This window comes from Bubalus bubalis, chromosome 2, assembly GCF_019923935.1.
Source record: "Bubalus bubalis isolate 160015118507 breed Murrah chromosome 2, NDDB_SH_1, whole genome shotgun sequence".
In the NCBI taxonomy this organism is placed as follows: Eukaryota; Metazoa; Chordata; class Mammalia; order Artiodactyla; family Bovidae; genus Bubalus; species Bubalus bubalis.
The window spans coordinates 89,842,423-89,862,016 of record NC_059158.1 but is presented as its reverse complement, the minus strand read 5'-3'; the positions used below and the strand labels follow the sequence as shown (position 1 = coordinate 89,862,016).

The 19,594-nt window shown below is 39.2% G+C and overlaps 1 protein-coding gene across 5 annotated transcripts in view; it reads left to right on the top strand.

Moving 5' to 3' along the window:
- The window catches only part of PKP4 (plakophilin 4), a gene marked incomplete in the record, with an annotated part of 244,819 nt that overhangs the window by 114,695 nt on the left and 110,530 nt on the right, over window positions 1–19,594 (top strand). For all 5 annotated transcript variants that reach the window (XM_045164071.1, XM_045164074.1, XM_045164064.1 and 2 more), the window contains 1 exon segment: window positions 18,282–18,394. In XM_045164071.1, coding sequence (XP_045020006.1) covers window positions 18,282–18,394 — 113 coding nt within the window.

The window sequence follows — 19,594 nt, the reverse complement described above, 5'->3', positions numbered from 1 at the left end:
GGCAAGAACGCTGGAGTGGGTTGCCATTTCCTTCTCCAATGCATGAAGGTGAAAAGTGAAAGTGAAGTCGCTCAGTTGTATCTGACCCTCAGCAACCCCATGGACTGCAGCCTACCGGGCTCCTCCGTCCATGGGATTTTCCAGGCAAGAATACTGGACTGGGGTGCCATTGCCTTCTCTGCTGCTGCTGCTGCTAAGTGGCTTCAGTCACGTCTGACTCTTCACGAACCCATGGACTGCAGCCTACCAGGCTCCTCCATCCATGGGAGTTTCCAGGCAAGAGTACTGGAGTGGGTTGCCATTGCCTTCTCCAGATTGCCTTCTCTAGAGGTAACCAATCTTATGCTCTGCTGTATTCCTTATCACACTTTTTTCCATGCTCAAACTAACCTACATAGAGGTTTTTTTATTTTATTGTTTTGTTGTGTTTTACTAAGGTCTTCAATTGGCTTTTTCACTTAATTGCATGTCATGGTCCTTCTGAAGCAACAGATAAAGGTCTATTTAGCTCATTCTTGTAATAACCATGTATATAGTAGTTATTATGTATAGTGTGGAGATTCAATGGTTTCTTAAAATATTGCCATGTAGACAGATTTTCAAGTTTTTTTCTAACTGCTGCAATTGATTTTATGTATATGACTGCTTTTTTTTGTGCACAGTCGCTATCCAGAAGTGGAATTGCAAAGTCATGGTGAATATACACACACACACGTGCACATTTTAAAAATTGGTTTATTTTTATTTTTTGGCTGCCCTGGGTCTCCATTGCTGTGCATGGGCTTTCTCTAGTTGGCTGAGCGGGGGCTGCTCTCTAGCTGTGGTGCGCAGATGTGTCATTGCAGTGCCTTCTCTTGTTGCAGAGCATGGGCTCTAGAGCAAACAGGCTTCAGTGGTTGCAGCAAATGGGCTCTGTAGAGCACAGGCTCGGTGGTTCTGGTGCACAGACTTAGCGTCCCCACAGGATGTGGAATCTTCCCCAGACCAGTGATCAAGTTTGTAGCCCCTGCATTGGCAGACAGTCTTAACCATTGGACTGCCAGGGAAGTCCAGAATATATATTTTTCATTGTAATAGAAGTTACCAGATTATAAGGAAACCACACTAATAAGAACAATATATGTCTGTCCCCTTTTCCCCAAATGTCCCTTTCTATCCCTGTATGAGACACTTTGAAAATACTTGCCAATATGATGAAAATTGGCATTTTGTCATTTGGTTTTCTTTCTCCTTATGCATGAAATTTAACAATTTTTTTTCTGATATTTTAATTAGCATTAAATTTCAGCATAGATAGATTGCTTGTTGGTACCCTTTGCCTATTTTTATTATGTGTAAATTTGTTTTATGTGTTTTTAAATGTCTTTTACGTGTTAGAGGTTATGGATATTTCTGGCTCTCTTTTTTTTTTTTGGCATTTGACTTTGTTTGCCTGATCTTTTGGAGTATGAAGTTTTATTTTTATGTATTTGAATATCTTATTTTTACTTCTTATGTTTTTGGGGTTTCTTTAAGGATGTCTCTGTCACCCCAAGTATAAAATTATTCTCCTATATTTTCTACATTGTTGGGGGGAATGTAAGTTGGTGCAACCACTATGGAAAACTATGTTGCTTCCTCAGAAAACTAAAAATAGAATCGAGCAATCCACTCCTGGGCATATATCCAAACAAAACTCTAATTCAAGAAGATATATCCATAGCAGCACTACTCACAACATCCATCAACAAATAAATGAATAAAGAAGATATGGTACACGTATACCATGAAGTACTACTCAGTCATAAAAAAGAATGAAATAGTGCTGTTTGCAGCGAAATGGATGCACCTGGAGTCTCATACTAAATGAAGGAAGTCAGACAAAGACAAATCATATAATATCCCTTATATGCAGATTCCAGATTGTGACACAAATGAGCCTGTCCATGAGATGGAAACGGACTCAGGAATGCAGAGGGCACACCCGTGGCTGCCCAGGGAGGCAGTCGGGGGTGAGATGGAGTGGGGAGTTGAAGTTAGCACATGTACGCTTTTATTACAAGACGGATAAACAGCAAGGTCCTACCCTATAGCACAGAGAACTATTTATTCAATATCCTATGATGACCCACTGGAGAAGGCACCGGCACCCCACTCCAGTGCTCCTGCCTGGAGAATCCCATGGATGGATGAGCCTTGCAGGCTGCAGTCCACGGGGTCGCTAAGAGTTGGACACGACTGAGCGACTTCACTTTCACTTTTCACTTTCATGCATTGGAGAAGGAAATGGCAACCGACTCCAGTGTTCTTGCCTGGAGAAGCCCAGGGACGGGGGAGCCTGGTGGGCTGCCGTCTTTGGGGTCGCACAGAGTCGGACACGACTGAAGCGACTTAGCAGCAGCAGCATGATGAACCACAGTAAATATTTTTTAAAAGAATATATATGTATAACTGAATCATTTTGCTGTGGAACAGAAATTAACACAAGATTCTAAATCAACTATCTTTCAACTTTTTTTAATGTATTAAAAAAAGAATATTCTCCGAGGTCAGGGGTCCCCAGTCTCCAGGTTCTAATTCCTGCTGATCTGGGATGGAGCTGATGTAATAATAACAGAAACAAAATGCACAGTAGATGTAGTGTGCTCGAAACATCCTGAAACCAACCCCGCCCCCACCCCGTCTGTGGAAAAATTGTAGTTCACAAAACTGACCCCTGGTGCCGAAAGGTTAGGAACCGGTATCCTAGGTCATATTTTTATATAGTAGGTTTTTTCCCTTATATTTATTATACAACTTGTGTGGGTGGGTGGGTGGCTTGAGGTGGTAATCCAGCTTTGTTTTCTCTAATTATACCCACAGTTCTTTTCCCATTGAAGGAAATTCTACCTTTGTCATAATTAGTAAGTTCCTATATATACTAGCATCTGGGTCTTTAATTTTTATTACATTCTAGGGCTTTATTCGATTTTGGAAAAAAGTTTTGAAGCAATAAAGTCAATTATAGTTCTAAATATAACCTTCAAGAATAGAAAATGAGACAACCTTGGTTTTTTTCAGAATATAACCTTCAGGAATAGAAAATGAGACAACCTTAGTTTTTTCAGCTTCCTGTAATGGAAAAAGCAAGATTTTAGGATTCCATTCCCAGCTCTTCACTTACTAATTTTGTGACCCTGTGCAAGTCATTTATTTTGTCTCTCCCACCCTGTGGTTCCTCAACTCAGCAGTGGCCTGCACTTTTGTAAGGATTAGAGAAAAAAATATGTAAAGTGCCTAACACACAGTGGGCTTTCATTCAGTGGGACTTAGTATTACCACTAGTTTTAGGACTTAACAAAAAAAAAGTAAGATATTTAATATAAAATTATATCTGTTTTAAACATAAATGTGTTATTTCACAAGTATATATTGTGTGGAAGAGGAATTCTAAATTTAGTAACTTAAAAATTCAGGCAAGTATATTAGTCTGAATAGCAAAAATAATATCATGAAATCTGGCACTTTTTTCTAAAAACTTGTTTCTTTATTTTCTATGACAGCCATATAGACCTAATGCAAATAAAAAGTAACATTTTTTAACTTGTCTGCTTTTTTAGCTAAGCAAGAAAAATACAGTTTTTGGTAGCAAAGTATTAATTTTCATTGCTCTTCTATATAACTAATCTATAGAAGGAACAGACAGTTTTGGGGGAAAAGCAGGAGAGTCAGAGCAAACCAGAGGGATACTGTGGACCTAAAAATAGGGATGGGCCTGAGATAATGCAGATGCATTGACATGTCCCAGTTCTGTCCTAAGGCTTTTATGTTTCCTGTACGTTAGAGATGTCCTGTGGTTATCAATAATACACTGATTTTTCTTACCCTTTTTTCTCAAGAACCTCGGGCCAATTTCTGGAGGTTTAAAAACAAATGGTAATGTTAGAGAAGCCATACAGATAAAATGTAAAATTAAAAAGGTAAAAAAGAAAAACAATTGAATACCTCTTATACCTCTTGAGCTGGGTAACAAGATTTCTCAGGGAACCATTGAACTGACTAGGGCACAATTAATAAATGTATATTCTTAGTCCAGCTACCTCCCCCTTGCCCACACTTTGGTCTTAAAATATCTGCAAAGTAGAAAGAACCACTGTAGAAAGAAGCCTTGTAATTTAAAAAGTAGAATCATAAGACAGGAGCTACCTGCCCTGGACGGTATTTGTTTTCTTTCTCCATTACATTTCATTAAGTTATTAACCAAACCTTAAATTAATCATTTTGAAAATTAGCCTCTTATTCCCTGGTACTATTTATTAGACTTACTCAAGAAAGGAAGATTAAATTTCCGCTTGTTTTTGTTTCTGTTGTCATTTTCATATTCTTTGCTGTGTTTGCAGCAACTAATCCACACCCAGGAAGTTGGAGGTTGGTCATTTATTCCTCTCACTTTTCCATTTCGGCAGTAATGATTTATATGCGTTATTATCATCTGCGCAGTCAATTAGCTCTCAAATAAGCATCTGACATTAGGTGATTTGCATCACTGGTCTTACTAATTTTGAAATATTTATGTACTGAAAACCAAATAAATTGTTAATGTTAAGTCATTATTATTTTTTATATTTTCTTAATGAATGTTAAAGTAACATCTAATCAGATATTCAAGACATTACCTTTTAAAGAAAATCTCCTTTGTGTTTTTGACACTAATTCTACCAAATGCCTACATTGTTGGAAAATGACAGCAAGAGTTGTCACTGACAACTGCAACTGACACCGACTACAGGCATCAATTTTTCATGCTGTTGCTCTTTTATTATTTGTTTGATTACATTAAACATAATAGTAAAACCTCAACCAATATTAGATTTAACCAGCATTTATGTTTATACACACATATATTCATACACAGATGCTTACATTTCTACTATTAGGAGACAAATGGAAATAAAAGAAGGCATTTCTAGTTTAATAACTTAAAGTGTCATTGGACTGTTAGGTTTTCAGAAATGGCATGCCAAGGCTGGGAAACTCCTTATTTTTTGAAAGGCGGTATATATATGATGACTGAGAGTTCAGGGAATTTGGCAGATGGAAATGGGTATAAATAAATGAGGGAAGGAGAAGAAGTGGCGTGGGGAAAGTCAGTAATGGCATGAAGCTACTACACCACGGAAATTGTGTGTATTATTTTTTTTTAAAGAACCTATTTGCCCATGCCACCATGAATAATATGAAATCCCTGATCAGTTCAGTTCAGTCGCTCAGTCGTGTCCAACTCTTTGCGACCCCATGAATCGCAGCACACCAGGCCTCCCTGTCCATCACCAACTCCCAGAGTTTACTCAAACTCACGTCCATCAAATTGGTGATGCCATCCAGCCATCTCATCCTCTGTCGTCCCCTTCTCCTCCTGCCCCCAATCCCTCCCAGCATCAGAGTCTTTTCCAACGAGTCAACTCTTCGCATGAGGTGGCCAAAGTACTGGAGTTTCAGCTTTAGCATCATTTCTTCCAAAGAACACCCAGGACTGATCTCCTTTAGAATAGATGCAATCTCAAAAATGACAGAATGATCTCTGTTTTTTTCCAAGGCAAACCATTCAATATCACAGTAATCCGAGTCTATGCCCCAACCAGTAACTGAAGAAGCTGAAGTTGAACGGTTCTGTGAAGACCTACAAGACCTTTTAGAACTAACACCCAAAAAAGATGTCCTTTTCATTATAGGGGACTGGAATGCAAAAGTAGGAATTCAAGAAACACCTGGAGTAACAGGCAAATTTGGCCTTGGAATATGGAATGAAGCAGGGCAGAGGCTAATAGAGTTTTGCCAAGAGAATGCACTGGTCATAGCAAACACCCTCTTCCAACAACACAAGAGAAGACTCTACACATGGACATCACCAGATGGTCAACACTGAAATCAGATTGATTATATTCTTTGCAGCCAAAGATGGAGAAGCTCTATACAGTCAGCAAAAACAAGACCAGGAGCTGACTGTGGCTCAGATCATGAACTCCTTATTGCCAAATTCAGACTGAAATTGAAGAAATCCCTGATAGAGCTAATTAGTTGAAAAAGCAGTCAACAGAATTTAGGGAAACCAAGTTTCTTGTTGCAGCTCTGCCTTCTTATCTCTTTGTGACTTTAAAGAAAAATAGAAAATCCTGTTGTATCATTCAATTTAAAAATTCATGTGATCGATTATAACATACTAAATAAAGTGTACTGTGTAAAATTCACCGTGAATAAATTAGCAGGGATTTCTTGTCTTGGTTTTCCATGAAGCTAGATGAATCAAATATAGATTTCACTGTTCTTTATGGGGAATTCAGCTTAGTAAATCCAGCACATGTAATGGCCAAGTGCTTTACCCAAGGGCTGGATAAAGGAGTCTAGGCACATAGGAAGGTGATTTTTCAGGTGGATGGAGTCACATGAGAAAAAGCTCTGAGTGATATGTATGGAAAAAAATGAATAGTTCTGTTCAGGTACAAGAAGGGAAATGACAGGATCCTGGGGGGGGGGGGAAAGGTTTAGGGCAAACTGCAGAGGGTCTTAAAATAAGGCTGAGTCGACTGTTTGTAAGTTGTATTACAGGTTGGCTGCAAGGGGCATGATGCATGGTGGTTAACACCATGGAGTTAGGAGTCAGACTGATGTGATTCAAACCCTGGATTTGGATGACTTCAGACAAGTCAGCTGTCTGTGAACAAGAGTAACCTTCACTCCCTTGCAGGCTGACTAGGAAGTTAGCAAGGTAATGCATGTTAAAGCTTAGCAGAGAGCCTGGAGCACAGGAAACACTCGGGAAGGGATTATTGATCAATATATTGTACCTTCAACCGATTTATCTGGAAAAGATGTGAAAAGCGAGGCCAGGCTCCTCAGCACCATTGGGTGGGGAGGAGACTTAGTGCAGGGTCATTATAATAATCTAAGGTGAACGTGACTCTGAATTAGGATAGTAGTGGCAGGTATGGCAAGGAAGTGAATGGATTCAGCAGTGGTAGAGAGGTTGGGAGACAGGGTTTGGGAAACCATTTAATATGTGAGGAATGAGGAATAAGAGAAAGGGGAAAATGATGAAAACACTTTCATTTTTGAGCCTGAGTAAAGAGTTGACTCACTGGAAAAGACCCTGATGCTGGGAGGGATTGGGGGCAGGGGGAGAAGGGGACGACAGAGGATGAGATGGCTGGATGGCATCACTGACTCCATGGACGTGAGTCTGAGTGAACTCCGGGATTTGGTGTGGGACAGGGAGGCCTGGCGTGCTGCGATTCATGGGGTCACAAAGAGTGAGACACGACTGAGCGACTGAACTGAACTGAAAGAGGAATATGTGACTTCCCTGGTAGCTCAGACGGTAAAGCGTCTGCCAACAATGCGGCAGACCCAGGTTCAATCCCTGGGTTGGGAAGATCTCCTGCAGAAGGAAATGGCAACCCACTCCAGTATTCATGCCTGGAAAATCCCATGGACAGAGAAGCTTGGTAGGCTACGGTCCATGGGGTCGCAAGGAGTCGGACACGACTGAGCAACTTCACTTTCACTTTCAAAGAGGAATAGTGGTTCCAGTAGGTCAGTGTGCATGAGCATCTCCCAGAAGACCTGTTCAAGCTGGACCTGACCCCTCTGATTCAAGTAGGTTTCTGAGTGATGCTGATACTGCTGGTTCAGAGCCCCTACTTTGAGGACCTCTGCAGTGGAGAAATAGGAAACACAGAAGGCAAGGTGGTATGGCTGGTTGTGGGGCATGGCTCATCTGTTGAGTAGAGCTGCTTAGCTCACTACCATTGAAAACATCGGTTTGAATCTGATTAGACGTAGTAGATTTGAGCATCACTGGTGTACACAGACCCATGCAGTGGTCAGAGGGCACCAGGAAAGAGATTAAGAGCCAGTGGCAATGAGCTTTTTGTAGTGGCAGACAGATTTTTATAAAGCCATCGGTGGTGCTGTAGGAAAAGCTCGAGCTTTTGCCTATTTGGCTGACCTTCTCATCCACATGTGGCTCTAAGCAAAGCTTTCATTAGTGTGTTTCAGTGTAAACCTCTCTTCCTTTATTTTGATTTCCTAATAAAGGAGCTTTGGTGACAGTTACAGATAAGAGCCTGAGCTTTAGAATATAAATTTAGAACATCTGGTAAGCTTTGCTATTTCCTCTCTGCTTCATTAAAACTGAAGGATAGATATCAAAGCTAAAATCTGATATAATCCTATGTGATTTGCTACTAGGATAAAACAATAAAGATCTGAATGTTGATCATCTCCTATAGAATGTTAACTAGTATAATAGGAAATCAGATTGGTGGTCATATCTCATATTTTTCTATTATCTTAAAAAAGATCTAAATGTAAGAAGCATTGGGCATAGGTTAGGGCAACTGATCCATCAGAAATATTCTAATAATGTGTTCCCTTCCTGTCTTTGGACTGATGTGAGGTCAACAGTTTCCATCTGAAGGTTAACCATTTGTGGTGACCTCCCTGTTGTAAATATTCAGCCTGGACCAAAGTAATGAAAAATTGGGTTTTCCAGTAGATGAGGTGGTGGTGGTGGTGTTTTCTTTCTTTTTTTTTTTTTTTTTTTTAGTGTAGAATACAAGGCAGTATCCCTTAATTCAGTCATCTCAAAATACAAAACATGAGATGAATTTTTAGTGTTGACTAAGTTGTGTTCTGCAAGGCAGTATTGTTCCTTGTGATGTTAATAGTTATTCTTTAGAAAATCGAGGTTAGTTTCAATAAATGGAAAAATCTCCAGGTAGTACAAAGGCAAAGCAATTTCTTACTGGTAGACACCTGAGAAATTTTTATATTCTAGTGTCATGTGAACCTCCAAGATTTGGAATCCTCTGGGCAGCATTTTTCAAACTTCCTCAAAGGCTTAAACCCCTTCCAATAAGGGCAAACCTGTGGGACTCTGATGTCTGAGAACACAGTTTGGTTGAGAAAGGCAGTGTTTCTTTTTAACGAAAGGCTCTGGTCATTACAAAGTATATGCTATAAATATCATATACTTAGGTAGCATTTTTATAATTATGTATGATTTTTAGGGACTACCAAATACACTTAATAATGACTTGTCAGTTATTAAGTAACTGTGATAGAAAGAGCATTTGATTATCTCTATGCTAATGAATGGTTATTTCAAGGTTGAGAAATTTAGGGGTGCTTTGAAAATATGACTGCTTTGGTTTTAGTGTCAATCTAGATTAGGGAACAGTATCTGGGATGTTTTGAATATTTTAGCTCTTAAATATTCATTTTTAAAGTAGTTCCCCAGGCCTGACTCAAGATCCTCAAAGATATCATCATGACCATAATTTGTTCATCTTTTTAATGTGTAAAAGAGAAAAAATGCTGTAATATCAGTATGTCCTGAGATGGGATGTGTGTGCATGCTAAGTCACTCCAGTTGTGTCTGATTCTTTGTGACTCAATGAACTGTAGCCCTCCAGGCTCCTCTGTCCGTGGAATTCTCCAGGCAAGAATATGGGAGTGGGTCTCCATGCCCTCCTCCAGAGGATCTTCCCCACCCAGGGATCAAACCCATATCTGTATCTCCTGCATTGCAGGCAGATTCTTTACTACTAGTGCTGTCTGGGAACCCTGAGATTAGGACATATCTTGTGAAATCCTGTGGACCTTAAAAATCCAACGTATTATTATGCAGTGATAATTGATAATTAAGTGATATAAAACTCTTTCATCATACTAAATTAGAAAAAAATTATTATTGGAAGATTTTTAGGCAACAGTAATTAAAATATAGATATTCTCACTTAAGCACTGATTACATCAAATAATGATCATGTCAGTTTACTTCTTTGAGTCTAAGCAGTACTCAGACTTTCCTGCTGAGTTGTGTACGTATGGAAAGGTGTGTCATCCCCTGGTGTGGTGTACCTGTATTGCTAATGTGAATGGGTTTTTAATGCACAGATATACATCTTTTAAAATTATGTATTTTAATTTATATTAAGATAATTATATAAATGGAGAAGGCAGTGGCAACCCACTCCAGTGCTCTTGCCTGGAAAATCCATAAAAGCATTAGAAATCAGGATTTCAATTATTTTAATACTGAGATAATACTGTTTTTAAAAGGAGTCAATTTAGAGAGAAATATTTAATTAAAGGAAGTACAGGTCAAGGAGAAGGAAATAGATTGAGGAGTCCTGAGGTTAAGAAGATGTTTTCCAATGAGAAAGATTTAAGCATTAAACTGAGAGGAAACACTGACAATTCAGGAAAGAGAAGCAAGATCCTAGAAGAGGCAAGAGGGCATGGAGAGGCCTGCCTTAGACAAGAAGGGGACACTGCCCCCTCCAAGCCTGGAAGAGAAAGAACTAGTGGAAATCTGGGGGCAGGGTCACTAATGGCCTGATGGGAACCCCTGCTGCTCTTCTTAGTTGCCACCATCACAGCGTTAGTAACGAGCGTAGCCACTCGAATTAGTGAGTCAGAACAGCCTGAAGTAAATAGACCTAGTGATGCAAGCGGGCACCTGTAGTCGGATGGCATGACCCCCAAACAGGGAGCTTTTGCACACGTTTGGAGGAATAATCGTCTCCAACAATTAAGGGGAAAGAGAGCATGGCTTAATACAAGAGTGTAAGAGGGAATATGATTACAGATTCAGCTGACAGGGGTCTATGAGGAATCCTATGTACAACTTCATGCTAGTAAGTAGAGGTAATGAGCCAGTGATGGCCAGCTTCCTGCTCTGGGCACCTCAGCTGTGATGTTTGAAGAATGCATAGTCTTCACCAGAGAGAGGTTAGAAGAAGCGTATTTTCAGGAAAGAACTACATTTCAGTTAAAGCTTATAGTGGGAGAGTCTTCTTAGTAACCTTGAGATGGAGAATATTCTGAGTAAAAAAAAAATGACAGGTTTATAAACAGAATTTGCAAACTGGAGTGAGGCTTCCATAGGGCACTGTTGGAAAGCGCCACGAGATATGTGACTGCTGGCCATCAGTGAGGAATTAATGAAGCTGAGAGAGGCCCTGAGGCCACAAGAGGGTGAAGAATACCTTGTTTTCAGTCCCAGCGCCAGGGTCCTTGACACTGTGGTCTGGGTTGGAGCTCTTCCTGCTTATTGAAGGAAATGAAAGCGGAAGAACCTAATGCTTGTTGGGCTTCTTGAAGCCAGTGGCAGGAGACATGACTAGGTATGCAGTATTATTTCTGTCTGAAAGAAACACTGAATCACAATCTAAAGTCTCTTAGGACTGAGGTACGTGGAGTTTAGGTAAAGGTAAACCTAAATAGGAAGGGAGATGATAGAGCTTTCACTCCAAGTGAGCAGCAGGAACAGATTTCACTTGAAATGAGCAGCAGGAACAGGTGGGTAAGAAAAAGACCCAACTAGAAGTCTCAGAAATGGAAAATATTGCCATTGGAAAAAAGTGTAACAGATGACATGAACCCTTAACAAGGCAGACAGGGAAATAGTGAATTGAAAGAAATACTAAGAAGTTCCTCCTGAATAAAGCTTAGAAAAATTCAGAGAAAATATGAAAAAGCTGTGGAGACTCCCATTTCTGGTATATTCAGTACCCTAACTAGTCTTCCCCTAAAAGAAACTAAATATGTATACTGAATAAGGTGCTTAAATTGTCTTTTCAAAAGCAAGGCTAAGCTGCCAAGAAAGTAAAGAACTCATAAAAACGAAAACCAAAATGAAAGTGAGACTTCTAAGCCAAGTAAACAGTAAACCTGGGTTCCACCCTGAAGGTGTGTGTCAAGCCTAGGTGGTCTTGAGCACACTGTGTGCCCTCTGAGGACAGCCTACTGTGGGGAGTCTAATGGGCTATCCCTTGCCCAAACCTAAAGCATTAGTGCAAGGGTGTTGAGAAACCTGTCCCCCTGACAGTGTATGATAGCTATGTGAGAAGAGGGTACCTAAGTGGCCAATAAGCATATGAAAACATGTTGTTTAGCCAGGAAACACAAAATAAAATAAATGCAAGATAGTACTCCATGCCTATCATTCCATGCCTTTACAAAAAGAAAAAAATGAAAAGAAATTTCAGCCCCCACATGCAGATTGGCATCAGTGAGAATGTACATAAACTGGAACTCTCATACAATGCTGACTGGAATGTAAATTGGTACAACCACTTTGGAAGGTAGCGTAATAATCATTATCAAGTAAATTTGAAGATGTACACAGCCTTCAACTCAACAGTTCCATATCTAAGACTCTACTGGAACTGTCTGGCACATGTGTATAGATGATTTATACAAAGATGCTTCTTTTGCAGCATGTTGATAACTGCACAAAATTGGAAACAACCCAAGGGTTCATTATGATGAGAATATACACTGTGCCGTAGTCATACAATAGAATATTTTTGAGCAATGGAAATAAATGAACTGGGTCTAGGTGTACTGATATTGATAAATCTCAAAATCATATTGTAATAAGAGCAATCTGCAGAACACTGGGTGTTTTGTATACCATTGATATAAATTGTATGAATATGCAAAGTGATGCTATGTATTATTTATGGTACTGTATATATGGAGTGTTAAAGGCTTTATATATGGAGTAGTAATAACATAAAATATTCATGTGAATATTAAACACCAAATTCAAGATAATGGTTTCTTCTGGAGAGAAAAGGAGAGAGAGAGAAATAAGATCCAGGAAAGAGAAACCAGGGGATTTCATTGTATCTGTAATACTTTATTTCTCAAAAAACTTCAGGCAAATGTAGCAAAAGAGTAAGATTTGCTAGACCTAGGTCAGATTTGCCAAAGCTCATTGTGTTATTGTCTGTACTTTTTCAGTACATTTAAAGAACCTCACAATTTTAAAAACTAGGAGTGAGAGAAAACTTCCTGTCATTCTGTAAAAGAATCCAAAAACAATACTGTCTCAGGTTGGGTTCTCACTGAAGTGGAGTTTTCATGCAGAGTGTGTATTATAGATCAGCTCTTATGGAGGAAAGGGGAAGAAAAAGCAGGCTTGGGCACTGGGGTCGGGAGCGTCCACATACTATGCCAGGAAGTTAAGCTGATGGCAAAGTCTAAAGCATGTCTGAACCTGGCTTTTCTCTGCTCATCTCAGTCAGTGCTGCACGCAGCCTGCCCAGAAGGATATAACTTCCTGGGTCACGAAAGCTCTCTTCAGCTGAGGGACCCCTGAAGGCATGACCTCCGGGGCAGCGAGTCTTTCCTTGGGCCTCCTCAGCCACACATTTCTGTCTACCATACAAGATCATGAAAGTGAATCTTTATGTTTTCTTCTGTCCGCTTGACTCTCAGAGAATGATTTCTGATATACTTACCTGAGAGAGATGAAGTAAATATAAACAAAAGCTTCCAAACACATGTGAACTGACTCCATTTTTATAGCTTGTCAGTAGCCTTGACTTTCTTTCTAACCTTGATTATGGTCTTGTTTAACAGAATTTAAGGGGAAGTCATGTACTAAATCACTGGCAGAAGATTTTAACATTATTTCCTTGCTCTTCTCAAAGGATCCTCCCATAATTTAGATGCCCAGTTTTGGAGACAGTGGTAAGGGTCAGATTTCACACATTATGTTTAGAGGATTAAAAAAAATTAAAATTTAAAATTTAGGGATGGTATCACAACATAATCCTCTTGATGAGTATTATTTTGGAAATCATTAGAGGTGTTTTTATATGACTGTGTAATACTGTCTTCCTTGTCAATCAATCATAAGAATCCAGTGGAGACAAAATTGTCAAATGTTTATATCATACTCATTCATCTTGATGGCAGTCACATGTGGGAGTTCAACTTATATTCTTTGGAATTAGTATAATATTAATAATTTTACAACAAAGCGTACATATATTTTGCTTGTAAACGTTCACAAGTATTAGGTAACCTGAAGAGATCCCATGCTTTACAGCTTCCTGAGAGTCTGCTGTGGAGGCTTTAACTGTGTTCTACTTGTGAGAAGGGTGGGCAAATAATGGGTGAAATAGGTTTGATAAAAGTAGCCAGTGATGTTCAATATTATAGACTCTGCAGCTAGGAGGGATACAACCGTGGACTTTACTCAGTCCAAATGAGTGTTAAAGGAATTGCCCAACTTCTAAAAAAAAATGAGCTGCATCATGGGTACTGAGGCTCTTCTCATAACTTGACAACTGTAAATGATTTCTAGAGGTCTATCAGTCAGAGTTTCTAGTTGCAAGAAAAAGAGACTAACGGCTAATTATGCGGGGGAAAAATACTTACTAGTGGTTATTCGTGAATTCCCATGTTTGTTGCCAGGACTGGAGAACAAACCTTGAGACTGAGCTCTCAGGAATAGTGTCCAAATCAAGGCAACACTGGCGCTGCCATCAAGTATAAACACAGTTTGTGTGGAGGTTATTTCCATGTTAGAAACTTGGCCTCGATTTCTACTACAGGAAGTGCAGCAAGAAGGTGAAAGGAAGAGAGGAAACGAGCTTCGTGTTTTCTGATGTCAACATCTTGGTTTCAGCATCCTAGTCACAGTCTGGCACCTTCTCGGCAGAGCTGAAGTTGCCTATATCTGCTTCAGAGGGAAGGAATTATGGGACATTAAGTTCCATTGTCTGCCTTCAAGCAGGAAATTTCCCAAATATTTCCTTGAAAGGATGCTCAAAAGACCATAGGCAGCTATAGACATAATTAAAAAAAAAAAAAAAAAAAAAACTACTAAAATAGATTTTTTTTTTCTACGAATGGAAAATGTTTTACTGTTCTAGTATAAAACATACCTTAATCCTATCCTGGTAACTTTTGGCCATCCCAAAATGAAACCCTCCAGTCCTCAATCCTTAATAGCCACTGAACTAAGAACTCAAAAGTTATATAATGTGTTGGGGGATATTTTGAGATGCACGGATGGTCCTTGCGTGGCCCAGCTTGGTACAAGCAGCATCTTCCAGGAAAAGAGGTGTATGATAAACAATCTGCAATTGTATAGAATCCAACTGCCAGTGCATGAGAGTCATATTTGGTTCCTGGATCAGGAAAATCCCCTGGAGAAGAAAATGGCAACCCACTCCAGTATTCTCGCCTGGAAAATCCCATGGACAGAGGAACCTGTCAGGCTACAGTCCATGGAGTCACAGAGAGTTAGGTCCTATAGTCCTTGGGGTCACAGAGAGTCAGACATGGCTGAGCAACTGAGCATACACACACACAAAATAATTGAAAGAATGGAAGTGTATCACAAAAGCTATGAAGCTGTTTAAGGACAAAGACTGTGAAGTAAACGTAATAGTATTTGTCCTTAAAATCAGTGATCTTAGCCTGGAACTGAATATTATGCAATTATTATCGATCTGGTGTTTTGTGGCCGAACATTGATCAGAAGCCTGTGATCCAGGAATTAAGTAGAGGTAGGCAGTGTTGCCCTTACCCATTATGATCCCATTTTACAGCATTGTTGGGCCAACAATTCAGTTCAGTCACTCAGTCATGTCCGACTCTTTGCAACCCCATGGACTGCAGCACGCCAGGCCTCCCTGTCCATCACCAACTCCTGGAGTTTACCCAAACTCATGTCCATTGAGTTGGTGATGCCATCCAACCTTCTCATCCTCTGTTGTCCCCTTCTCCTCCTGCCCTCAATCATCCCCAGCATCAGGGTCTTTTCCAGTGAGTCAACTCTTCTCATGAGATGGCCAAAGTATTAGAGTTTCAGCTTCAACATCAGTCCTTCCAATGAACACCCAGGACTGATCTCCTTTAGGATGGACTGGTTGGATCTCCTTGCAGTCCAAGGGACTCTCGAGTCTTTTCCAACACCACAGTTCAAAAGCATCAATTCTTCGGCGCTCAGCTTTCTTTACAGTCCAACTCTCACATCCATGTATGACCACAGGAAAAACCATAGCCTTGACTAGACGGACCTTTGTTGGCAAAGAAACGTCTCTGCTTTTTAATATGCTGTCTGGGTTGGTCATAACTTTTTTTCCAAGGAGTAAGCGTCTTTTAATTTCATGGCTGCAATCACCATCTGCAGTGATTTTGGAGCCCCAAAAAACAAAGTTTCTCACTGTTTCCATTGTTTCCACATCTATTTGCCATGAAGTGATGGGACCGGATGCATGATCTTAGTTTTCTGAATGTTGAGCCTTAAGCCAACTTTTTCACTCTCCTCTTTCACTTTCATCAAGAGGCTCTTTAGTTCTTCTTCACTTTCTGCCATAAGGGTGGTGTTATCTGCGTATCTGAAGTTATTGATATTTCTCCTGGCAATCTTGATTCCAGCTTGTGCTTCATCCAGCCCAGCATTTCTCATGATGTACTCTGCATATAAGTTAAATAAGCAGGGTGACAGTATACAGCCTTGACGTACTTCTTTTCTTATTTGGAACCAGTTTGTTGTTCCATGTCCAGTGCTAACTGTTAACTTCCTGACTTGCATACAGGTTTTTCAAGAGGCAGGTCAGGTGGTCTGGTATTCCCATCTCTTTCAAAATATTCCACAATTTGTTGTGATCCACCCAGTCAAAGGTTTTGATATAGTCAGTAAAGCAGAAATAGATGTTTTTCTAGAACTCTCTTGCTTTTTTGATGATCCAGCGGATGTTGGCAATTTGATCTCTGGTTCCTCTGCCTTTGCTAAAACCAGCTTGAACATCTGGAAGTTCACAGTTCATTTATTGCTGAAGCCTGACTTGAAGAATTTTGAGCATTACTTTACTAGCGTGTGAGATGAGTGCAATTATGCAGTAGTTGGAGCATTCTTTGGCATTGCCTTTCTTTGGGATTGGAATGAAAACAGACCTTTTCCAGTCCTGTGGCCACTGCTGAGTTTTCCAGATTTGCTGGCATATTGATTGCAGCACTTTCACAGCATCATCTTTTAGGATTTGAAATAGCTTAACTGGCATTCCATCACCTCCACTAGCTTTGTTTGTAGTGATGCTTCCTAAGGCCCACTTGACTTCACATTCCAGGATGTCTGGCTCTAGCTGAGGGATCACACCATCGTGATTATTTGGGTCATGAAGATCTTTTTTGTATAGTTCTGTGTATAGTTCTTCCGTTTAACAACTGTTACTACTGCTGTATATTCTCCCACACCAACTGGGCTCCTTAGGAAAGAACTGTCGATATCAGAAAGCAGTAAGAGTTCACAGACTGTTTTCTTAAGAATGATTCTAAGAATAATTTGTAGAATTTGCTCCGCCAGTGCTGGCAAGTAGTTGTACCTTTGCGTAATCTCACAGGGAGTTAATTCACTTTCCAATCGAATTGTATTTTACTGTCATAGATCGTATGTTGTCAATAATATTATTATTAACAGAACTCAGGTAGTTCTATGTCTGATTAGTTCCTTTGCTTAAGGTGCATCTCCCTGGTGTTTTGAACCAGTAGTCAGTGTCCAATTAAACCACTTACAGTTCAGCATTTGCTTTGAGTAGACTTGTAAGGAGTTAATATGGCACAGGGGAGCTTGAGGTGTTATTGGAGATATTATTTGTGGCCTAAAGCCTTTAGAGCATACATGATTTATAGATAGTTTATAGCATGGCGTGCTTTCTATATATTAAAATCCTGTTAAGATAACAATGAGATAAATACAACTAATGTTAAAAGATTTCTCCTAGAATAGAATACTTGCCTTCGTGATGCATCATAGTATGAAAAATATAATTTCTGTAGACAATCTTCCATCTTTTTAATACAATTTTAAGTTCTATATTATGACTCAGATTTTTTCATTATTTTTTCTCTTGTCCCTTCATACAGTGACACATGAATGCATTTGTGACAGTAGGAAAAATGTGTTTGTATTATAGATAAATATAACAGGCTTTTTTGTGGGATTGTTATGATTTTTTTTTTTCTTAACAATTGAAAGGTTTTGTATCTAATACTGTCAAGCGAGTCTCATCACAGGAATTTACTTTTTTTAATGCTGAGCTAACATATAGTATGAGAGAATGAAATATTAGCTGTTGAGGATGAAGAGATTATTTATATTGGTTGGTGTGTCTCTAATATAAGGACTCTGCAACCCTTACGTTACATCCCTGTGGCATAAGTACTATTTGAAGACCTCAATTAGAACCAAAGTAAAAAAAGGCCAAATAAGGATTTACATATTTTCAGTTTCAAACAAAGACTGAAATTCTAGTGCCTTTAAGTTTGTTTGTAAGAGTTCAAATCAGTAGGTTGTTTAGGCCCACAATTCCTTCCAAAACCCTACTCTCGTAAGGCCACACTATAGTGTTATGTTTTGGGCATGTTCCTGTGTTTCTTGTGACATACATGAATTCATGTATCTGCCTGAGCAACCTGGTGCTTTATGTTCCTTTTATTTCCTTGAATCACAGGAGCTTCAGTTTCAGCGACTCACCCGAGAACTGGAGGTGGAAAGGCAGATTGTTGCCAGTCAGCTAGAAAGATGTAGGCTTGGAGCAGAATCACCAAGCATCGCCAGCACCAGGTACAGGGCCAATGGCGCTATCTTTTTTTTTTTTTTTTTTTTTTTTTTTAGTTTGCAAGCTTATTTTTTTTTTTAATAAAAATTTATTTATTTTAATTGGAGGCTAATTACCTTACCATATTGTATTGGTTTTGCCAACATCAGCATGAATCCGCCACGGGTGTACACGTGATTAGGGCTGGTGCACTGGGATGACCCAGAGGAATAGTATGGGGAGGGAGGAGGGAGGGGTGTTGAGGATGGGGAACACGAGTACACCCGTGGCTGTATCTTTTTAAATGCCTTTATCTTCTTAACTGCCTTCAAGTCACGGGCCATATTAATTGTCCCAGATGCAGCAGATGATGCTTTTAGTGTTGTCACTGTTAACTTGTCTTCCTAAAATTGATACCAAAAATGTCAATTTATTCTAATTTTCAGAAACCTCTTGCGATATTGATTATCCTTCAGTTTTGTACTTGAAGTGTTTTATATGGCACTGGTACGATTCTCTAACAAAAGCCACTAAGCTGCCTTTAGAAATTTGATTTATTATATGTAGACAAAGTTAATGAATGGTTTTAACAATGAACTGCTAATTATTTGGTAAAGCTAATTGATTTTGGAAACCTGATATTGGTTTTTTGTTTTTTTTCCTTTTTAACTAAGAAGTATTTCCAAGTAATAGCATTTAGCTAGCTTTGAAAAATGCCTTCAATTTACCTTGAGTTTTCTAGAACTCTGTAAAAATACTGTATGAAATGATTACTATTTGAAATAATTGTATATTCAAGTCAGCACAAAACCAGTATATTACTGGACCAAAAAAACATTTAATCACAAGTATTGTTTTATATTTAAATAACCTGTTATGCTATTTTAAAACATCATTAGAATATGAATTACTGCCACAACTCCAACTGGTGAATCACTGTTTATCCAATCTGTGGGTTTCTTTCTTAGTATTTACATATTCCAAGAAAGCCTACTATGCAATACTTCTGTTGCTTGCATTTTTAAGCTCAGTTTGTTTATTACTAAGTAGGTGTGTGCCCGTAGTAACTTGTCTCTCTTTTGTTTCTAACCTCATAATTGTTGTACTTCTCTGTATCTCCTATTATTCATAGCCAAAAAATCCTTCTTGGTGAGTAGAATGCTGTTTATAGCTGATTGCTATCCATTTAAAATTTCTAGACAGATAAATTGTATTCTCATGAATTT